A 9,584-nucleotide genomic window follows, 5' to 3' on the forward strand; every position below is an offset into this window, starting at 1 on the left:
AAGCTATTCTGATTATCTCTAATCAAACTATTTTCCAAGTAATCATAAATCCTGTCTCAGAATCCTCTCCAATACATCCTCCTCTTAACCTCAATCTGTTCAAGCATATCAGTCTGTTTTACGCTATCCTCAAACATCAATATTGAAGCAAAGTATTAAGGACCTTCCCAACTCCTCCGACTCCAGGCGCAAGTTCCCTCCACTATCCCTGATTGGCTCTACTCTCACTCTGGCCATCCTCTTGTTCCTTACACAAGTGTAGAATGCCTTCGGGTTTCCTTAATCCTATCCACTAAAGCTTTTTTCATGCCCCCTTCTAGCTCTCCCAAGCCCATTCTTCAGTTTCTTCCTGGCTACCGTGTAACCTTCTAAAGCCCTGTCTGATCCTTGCCTCCTCAATCTTAAGTAAGCTATCATCTTCCTCTGGACTAGATGTTCCATTTCCCTTGTCTCAGTTGGACAAATCTATCCAAGTGCTTCCTAAACAATCTCCACACTTCTGTCGTGCATTTCTCAGAGGACATCTGTTCCCAACTTAGGTGCCCCAATTCCTGCCTAATACCACTGTAACTCCCCCTTCCCCCTATTAAATACTTTCCCATACCGTCTGCACCTATCCCTCTCCATGACTATAGAAAAGGTCAGGGAGTTATGATCACCATCGTCGAAATGTTCTTCCACAGAGATCTGACACCTGGCCTGGCTCGTTGCGGAGTACCAAATCCAATAGGGCCTCCTCTCCAGTCGGCCAATCTATATATTGAGTGAGGAACCCCTCCTAGACACACCTGACAAAAATTGTTCCCTCCAAACTGTTTGAACTGAGGAAGTTCCAATCAATATTAGGGAAGTTAAAGTCACACGTGACAACAACCCTACTACTTCTGCACCTTTCCAAAATCTGCCTCCCAATCTGCTCCTGTCTCTTTCGCTGGGGGAGGGGGGGGTCTGTAGAAAACTGCCAATAAAGTGATTGATCCTTTCTGTTTCTGACTTTCCCCCGTACTGACCCTCCTTGAAAACCTCCCTTTCTGAAGCTGTGATACGATTCCTGATTAGCAATGCCACTCCTCCACCTCTTTTACTTCCCCAACTATTCTTTTTGAAACATCTAAACCCTGGAACATCCAACAACCTTTCCTGCCCGTGATATCCAAGTCTCCGTAATAACCACAACATCATAGTTCCAAGTACTGATCCATGCTGTAACTTCGTCACCCTTACTCCTGACACTTCTTGCATTAAAATACACACACCCTTGAGCCCTATCACACTGACCAAACCTTTGCCCTATCAAGTGCCTATCCCTCCTCGCAAACTCTCTGCACACAGTACCTGGCTGTTCATATCTACTCCATCATCTGATCCATAGCTCAGGTTCTCACCCCCATGCCAATTTAGTTTAACCCCTCCTGAAGAGCTCTAGCAAACCTCCCACCCTGAATATTGGTGCCCCTCCAGTTCAGGTGCAACCCATCCTGCTTCTACAGGTCCCACCTTCCCCAGAGGGTATCCCAATGATCCACATACCTGAAGCCCTCCCTCCTTCACCAGCCCTGCAGCCACATGTTCATCTGAACTCACTCTCTATTCCTAGCCTCACAAGGGTCATGAGAACATTAAATGTTTTACAACAATTAGATATGGCACCATAAATATCAACAAAACAGTAGAACCCAACAATAGTAGCCATGGTATAATCCCTAGAAGTGCCCAAAAGCTGAGAAAATTTCTTCCACTCTGTATTAGAAAACTAAGATTACTGTCTTTCGTTGTCACCACAAACTCCATTTCCTACTAAATAAAATCATCGCTTATGGACAGTTGCTGGAGGCTGAATCACTCCAACCCAGGCAACATCCTGGTGAATCTCTTTGACCTTCTATAGGACAATCACATCCTTTCAATAGCATGGCAGCCAGAACTGTATACGTACACAAGCTGCAACATGACTAATGTTATACATAGATCGCTCATAACTTTTTTTTTATTCAATGCCTTGTATAATAAAGGCAAGTATCCCAAATAAATCTTGACATGGATTGTGAGCTGGTGTCTGTTGACTTCAGCTTGCTCTGAAGGACTTTGATGCTGGATATCAGTAACCAACATCTCAGGGTATGTTCCATTGACACAACCACACGCACACATGTCCTCTGTTATATGCCAGCTTCTAAGAAACCTCACAGCACTTCACTGATACATGAGCAGTTCATTTCTACATTTCAATGCTGCAGCTCAAGCTGCATGGTAGCCATCATTGTACTGCAGCGGCAAGGACCAATTGCACTCAGTCTGGCACCTAGCTTGTGAACTGGACCAGGTTGCATTTTTGGCCTGTTCACTTGTTTTCTCACTCACTTTGAGCTGACCTGAATGCTCACAGCATCCATGCCTTGCCTTTTTGCACTTTGCCCCTCAGCCAGAGATATCAGGACGTCAAAATTAGGGTGCATAATTTGAAGGTGAGAGAAGAAAGATCTAAAAACGGACATGAGGGGTAACATCTTTTATATGAATTGTGGCTCGTATGTGGAACGAACCATCAGAGGAAGTGGTGGATGCAGGTACAACGACAACATTTAAAAAAAGAGAGAGAGAGAGACAGACAGACAGACACTAGGAGCTGTCAAGGAATCAAAGGACTCGGGTGTACATGTACACAAATTATGAAAAGCCTCACATTACAAGAAAAAAATTAAAGTGACAAATGAACTGTTGGCATCAAACTTCAGGAAAGATGAATCAGTCTTAGAAGTCATACTAAGCAAGTTAATCAAAGTGACAAAAGGTTTAAAGAGAGTTAAATTCAACACACTTTGCATTAATTCATTAATAGGATCATGATTCATTAGAGAACCAAACTAAATACAGAGTACAATGAGAACTGAAAAAGGAACTAAAAGAATACAGAGTACATATAAATAGTCTAACAGCTAAAAGGTCTTCTGTATGGGCAGACTGAAGGAGGAACCAAAAGGGACAATATTTTGTGGAGTCAGATGATTTGGCTCAGGGAATAAATGAACACATCACCTGTCTTCACAAAAGAAAAGGTGCTGCCATTGTGACAGCAAAGAAAGAAAAAAGTCATATTCTTGTCTGGCAACTGAGGATACATCATCAAAACATACAAGATTCTTAGAGGACTTGACAGGGTAGATAAGGAAAGTTGTTATGCTCTGTGGGAGTGTCCAAAAGGCATAATCTCAAGAAAAAGGTGTTGTAAATGTATTTTATTGGAGGATAGTAAAACCGGGGAATTCTGTACCAGAAAGGGCTGTTTAGACTAGGTCAGTAAATACCATAGAATTCCCACAGTATTGAAGCAGGCCATTGAGCCCACACCATCCCTCTGAAGAGTATTCCCACCCAGACCCAATCCCTCTACCCTATCCCTGTAACCTTGCATTTCCCATCAGCTCATCCACCTAGCCTACATATCCCTGGACAAGATGGGCAATTTAGCATGGCCGACCCACCTGACCGGCACATCTCTCGACTGTGGAAGGAAACCAGAGTAAACACATGCAGACATGGAGTGAATGTGCAAACTCCCCATAGACATTCACCAGAGGGTGGAATCGAACCAATGTCCCTGGTGCCGTGAGGCAGCAGTGCTAACCACTGCATTTAATGGTTGCAGATTCTTGATTAATTGTAATATAATAACATTGTTTACGCAGAAACACAACTGGTTCAAATATATAAATCTATTTGCTAATAAATTTAGCTAAACAAAAAATCAGAGCTTGGTGTTTACTATTGATCCAACATCATCTGTCTCCAACAGAACAAGATCTCAACTTTCAGATTACAAATGTTTGCACCATACTTCAACAAAGTTTCTTAATAAACAGGATTAGAGATTCAATTTCCTTTTTAATTATGGTGTTGTAATTGACTGAATTAAATGGAGTATACATTCTATAGAATCTACATAATGCTATATATTGCAAGCAATCATTTGTTGGACAAATTTTCAAGTTTTTTTTAAGAAAGAAATTACTCCATTGCATCATTCTGCATGATATTTCACAAACAAATTCAACTCATTACATACAGTAAATATGAAATTGAAACTGGTCAGACATCAGAAGCACTAAGTAAAATAAATGCGTTCATAGGCACAAAGACATCACAAGTTATTACACTGATTATACATGGTTCAAAACCATTTGATACAGTGAAAAATTAAACAATGAATTTTACTGATGAATATCAGGAGCCAAATGTTTTCAGAGCTACTATTGTTAATAGTCAGACATTGTGATCTCTCAAAGTCAAGATAAACAAATGCAACATGTAAAATGTATTTTAGGATATGAGACAACATTAGTTATACTGCAAAAACATTGACAGTTTATAACCACTTTAACAATCACCACATTAAAACAGCTAGTGTCGGTCACTTTGCTTCAGTCGGAGAGATGTACAGCATGGAAACAGACCAACCCGACCATGCCAACCAGATATCCCAACCCAATCTAGTCCCATCTGCCAGCAGCCGGCCCATATCCCTCCAAACCTTTCCTATTCATATACCCATCCAAATGTCTCTTAAATGTTGCAATTGCATCAGCCTCCACCACTTCCTCTGGCAGTTCATTCCATACACGTACCACCCACCCTCTGTGTGAAAATGTTGTCCGTAGGGATCTTTTATATCTTTCCCCTCTCACCCTAAACCTATGCCCTATAGTTCTGGACTCCCCAACCCGAGGGAAAAGACTTTGCCTATTTACCCGATCCGTGCCCCTCATAATTTTGTAAACCTCTAGAAGGTCATCCCTCAACCTCAGATGTTCCAGGGAAAACAGCCCCAGCCTGTTCAGCCTCTCCCTATAGCTCAAATCCTCCAACCCTGGCAACATTCTTGTAAATCTTTTCTGAACCCTTTCATGTTTCACAACATCTTTCCGATAGGAAGGAGACCAGAATTGCAAGCAATATTCCAACAGTGGCCTAATCAATGTCATGTACAGCCACAACATGACCACCCAACTCCTGTACTCAATACTCTGACCAATAAAGGAAAGCATACCAAAAGCCTTCTTCACTATCCTATCTACCTGCGACTCCACTTTCAAGGAGCTATGAACCTGCACTCCAAGGTCTCTTTGTTCAGCAACAATCCCTAGCACCTTATCCTTAAGTGTATAAGTCCTGCTAAGATTTGCTTTCCCAAAATGCAGCACCCCACATTTATATGAATTAAACTCCATCTGCCACTTCTCAGCCCATTGGCCCATCTGGTCAAGATCCTGTTGTGATCTGAGGTAACCCTCTTCGCTCCAATTTTGGTGTCATCTGCAAACTTATTAACTGCACATCCAAATCATTTATATAAATGACAAAAAGTAGAGGACCCTCCAATAGATTCAGACAAAATCCACCATGTTTTAGTATGGTCCTTCAATTTCCACTAATCTGTTCAAAACTATCATTCATAAAACAGTTATTATTGAATAAACTTAGCTTTTATGATGAGCTATGTGCTTTTATTATATAAACCTCAAAAAACTCCTTCACAGGATATATAGAGCAAATTCCATAAATATACACTGTACAATCACACTAATTCAACTGATTTACAAACAGTGATTAGTCCAGTGAGTATTTTGTGACCTGAAATACACCTTCTCAGAACTAATACAATACAACTTATTTAACTGAGTACACAAATCCTGTCCATATCCTGATAACTACACAGTAATGATATTAGAAAATAATACTTTACTCTAGTAAAATTGTCAAGTATTCACCAGCCTTATATCTGCTTTTTGCACTTTAAAATTGACATTAAAAATATTTAAGTACATACTGCGTTATTGAATTTTGTACACTCTTCTCATTTAAAGTCATCCCTGGGGGTGGGTCATTTTGCAAAGCCATTAGCTCCTTCTGTAACCTTTTCTATTAAAGAAAACAGCATAGTTAGAAAAGATGCATTACTCTAAAATTAGGCAAGTGGGGTATAATTATCCAAATTATGATTAACCCCACTTCTCTGAAGGCTTACTTCCAACTGATTTTCACTTTAAAATTAACATATTTGAAAACACTTGTGTAAAAATTCTAAAGTGTAAAATGTTTACCTAGTTTCATACCTTCCTAAATGAATACTGTAGTCACAAACTCAGCTAATCTATACAATCGCTGGGCTAGTGCAAGCTTTACATGCAGTATAATGTGCACGAAAAAATGCAGTAACTGAGTTAATCACACTTGTCCAGTGTGTGGATAGCTATTAATTTAAAAAAGGGCACCAGGCCGTTGTTTTATTGAACTGATGCAAGTTTTACCACGGAGGATGCGAACACAAATGAGGTGCTAGTCCACATATTGTGCATTCACAAGTTGTCAGGTTTAAGTTTGCTGGTTCGGAGGATGCCTTCACTTGACGCCCGACAGGATAATCACGCGTCGGGACGAGGAAGCGGGCAAGAGGAGCAAAGTTAAGGTTCTGGAATTGAAGAAGCGCAACCGAAGTCGTAATAACAAACGCCGTTGGCAGAGGTGTCTCCTGAAGCCCGCTTGCTGTGGGCCTCGACAGGTGTCGCTGGCACCTGTAACCTTCACACAGGGCGCGATGGTGCTGCTGCCATCACCTGGACAGCAAGAAACCAGGGACAGGCGGAGAGATGGGAGCCCTACACCACCTCTCCCCCCCACCCCCCGAGGGCTCACCGGCCGACACCTCGCTCCGGTAGGAGTCCGCCCACAGCCCTCTGCACTCCTCACCGCCCGCGGTTTCAGAAGCCGCCGGTCTGGGGGAAACGTACACAAACAACCGCGGGCCGCTCCACTCGGCATCCCCCAACCCAGGCAAGCCCCGCGGAGGAGACGGGATGCAGATGCCGAGGAGCCTCAGGGGGGGCGGCTCTTGCCTCGGCCGCGGGTAAGGGCCGACGCGCCGGCCCCGGGCGGGAAGGACGCGAGGCTCCGGTGAAGCACCGCCGGACGCGTCAGGCACTCACCTGCATTGACGCCATGATGGAAACCCCCTTACCCACCCCCACCACCCCCTCCCCGTGCCAGAGACACCGCTCAACGGGATTGCGTCACGACGTACGGGGGGGGTGGGGACGCGCACGCATGGTTTATAATCTCCCCGTCACGTGGGCACGGCGTGCGCGCTCTCTGGACGTGAGACCGTTGGTAACCTCTCCTCGACCTGCGGTGTTGGTCGGACAGCCTCAACAGACGAAGTAAGAGGACGCTGGAAGTCTGACATTGCTGCAGAAACATGGTGTGGACAAAGTTAACAATCACCCAACACCAGGTTATAGTCCAACAGGCTTATTTGGAAGCACTGGTTTTCGATTGTAGAAAATAAGAATCAGTCTGAACATTGGGGCACAGACAACCTCATACAGGGCACCTCACACCTTCTGTGCATTATCTGGGCCAACTTATTGTTAAAGTAAAAAATGAGGTCTGCAGATGCTGGAGATCACAGATGCAAATGTGTTGCTGGTCAAAGCACAGAGATGCTGCCTGGCCTGCTGTGCTTTGACCAACTTATTGTTAAAGTTCACCTGAGAATGTAACTTCAAGAAATTTCTGGGATTTACATATGAAAGAACTGAAACCAACATGCCCATTCTAAAAGATGAAGCACTTAACAAACAACCAAGGTCTTTTTCAATATAAACCTTCAGTTACATCACACTAGACTTTTGTTATAAATTCTCTGTCCTACAATCTTATACTCCACAACCGCCTAATGAAGGAGCAGCGCTCCGAAAGCTAGTGCTTCCAAGTAAAGCTGTTGGACTATAACCTGGTGTTGTATTAATTTTAACATTGCTGGAGAAAGCAGATCTGGCAGAGAGAAAGCTGAGTTAATGTTTCAGGTTCTAGTGACCCTCCTTCAGAACTGATGCTAGCTTGGAAAAGGGCTCCATCTCCACCCATCGCATACTCCTTCACCCATCCACTCCTCGTCTTCAACATACATACCTTATCCCATGATAGTCCATTGGCCAATCTTCTCCATTCATTTCACTAAATTGTCTATTGTGAAGGAAATGTTTCATTAAAATAATTACCTAGTTGTAAGCACTTTGGACAGCATTTAAGAGCACTGTGAGGTTCCGTAGCACTTATGTCTGATTTCACATTTGGAAGACATTCTTAGTGGAGGTGGTCAATGTTCAAAGTTGGTCATTTGCTACAGAAACACCTCAACAGAATGAACATCAAAAGTATTTTTTTATCTTAAAGTACACAAAATATAGTGAAATTGGTTCATAACTGACCAGCTGATCTGAGATCTTTTCCATTCTGTGGAATGAATTTTCCCATAGCTGAGTCATTCAGGAGTGGGATCGAGTTGAGTCAGCTGGCACTAGCACATTTCAGGATTTCTGGTGCAATGTTGCCTTGCCATATTTCAGGCTCCACAATGCTTTCTCAAGTTCTGTGATCTTGTGAGAATCAGGACTGAACTGTTCTGTATATTGCTAATGTTGATTTTTAAGTTCCTGAGAGATGGTGTATTTTATATTCTTTTCCACTGATGTCCTCACTACAAGAAAGAGATGATTGGTAACTTACTTCAGGATGATTACTGAGAAATGTAGCTAATTTGTCGCTTACAGCCTGCAGGCAAAGTATATGCACCAGGGCATTATCTCTCAGAAATAAAGATATGATAAAAGTAACATAACATCAATGTGATTCACAGTTAACCCTTCTCCCTTTGAACTTGCAAGCAGGTCTTCACCTCAACATCCTTGACATAGCTGAGGGAGTTCAACATGTGAAATCACATGGCATGAGATCAACTGGTCTGTGAACAAGCCATTGTTTACCAACAGGTAAAGGGTGAACAAAGAAGAATATTTATTTGGGCTTTCTAGTCTCCTGATGGAATGTAAAAGAAGAAAGGCAATCTTGATAGATTCTATGTTGGCAGAAGAGAATTGTTTCATTCGCCCGCAAAAGAAGCAGTCTGCAATTTGACAGGAATGGTGGAAATGTTTTCTACTCCTTTCGTAATCAAAGAACCTTCATAAGACAACAATCAACGATGTTTTCCAGAAGAAGCAAATACTGAGCCATACAATTCACTTGAGCTCAATGATGAATCTTTTAATGGAAGTTGTTCAGAGATAAAACAGCCCACAGGACAAATTGATACAGCAGATTTAAAATTGATGCTGGATGATGAAATGAATCAGTCACCAAAGTATGTTCAACTTAACACTTTTATCATTGTCATATTTTGTGACACTCATGTGTAATGTTAGGATACAGCAGTAAACCTTTCTGCTAATTAAACCAAACACCCAGAAAAGCTCACCTCGCCTTGTATCTGTTAAAAATGGAGTGACAGAGAACTTCCAAATTTCACTGTTTAAAGAAAAATAATGTCAGTTTATTCCTTAACTCTAAAAGTGAGCATTAAATAACTATTCACTACTCTTAGCCCCCTTTCTCTGAATAGCTTGTTATCTGCCTCCAACTCTCTAACAATATGCTGTTCCAATAAAAACCCATATTAAAATTATATTAACTTAATTTCAAAACCACCCAGTAGCAGTTCATCTCTGGTGTCCTTTCAGCTGAAGATCTCC

At 42.1% G+C, this 9,584-nt stretch overlaps 1 protein-coding gene across 2 annotated transcripts in view; it reads right to left on the minus strand.

The window, feature by feature from the left end:
* Window positions 1-7,008, minus strand: part of ube2wb (ubiquitin conjugating enzyme E2 Wb) — a 60,222-nt gene extending 53,214 nt beyond the window's left edge. For both annotated transcript variants that reach the window (XR_009643252.1, XM_060822786.1), the window contains exons 1-2: window positions 6,981-7,008; window positions 5,825-5,916 (exon numbers count right to left, since the gene is read on the minus strand). Coding sequence is in view for 1 of the 2 variants with exons in the window: in XM_060822786.1 (XP_060678769.1) it covers window positions 5,825-5,916; window positions 6,981-6,995 (107 nt within the window). In the remaining variant the exon portion in view is untranslated. The remainder of the gene's footprint in view (window positions 1-5,824; window positions 5,917-6,980) is intronic.
* Window positions 7,009-9,584: the final 2,576 nt, after the last annotated feature.

The sequence above is a fragment of the Hemiscyllium ocellatum genome, chromosome 4 (assembly GCF_020745735.1).
Source record: "Hemiscyllium ocellatum isolate sHemOce1 chromosome 4, sHemOce1.pat.X.cur, whole genome shotgun sequence".
In the NCBI taxonomy this organism is placed as follows: Eukaryota; Metazoa; Chordata; class Chondrichthyes; order Orectolobiformes; family Hemiscylliidae; genus Hemiscyllium; species Hemiscyllium ocellatum.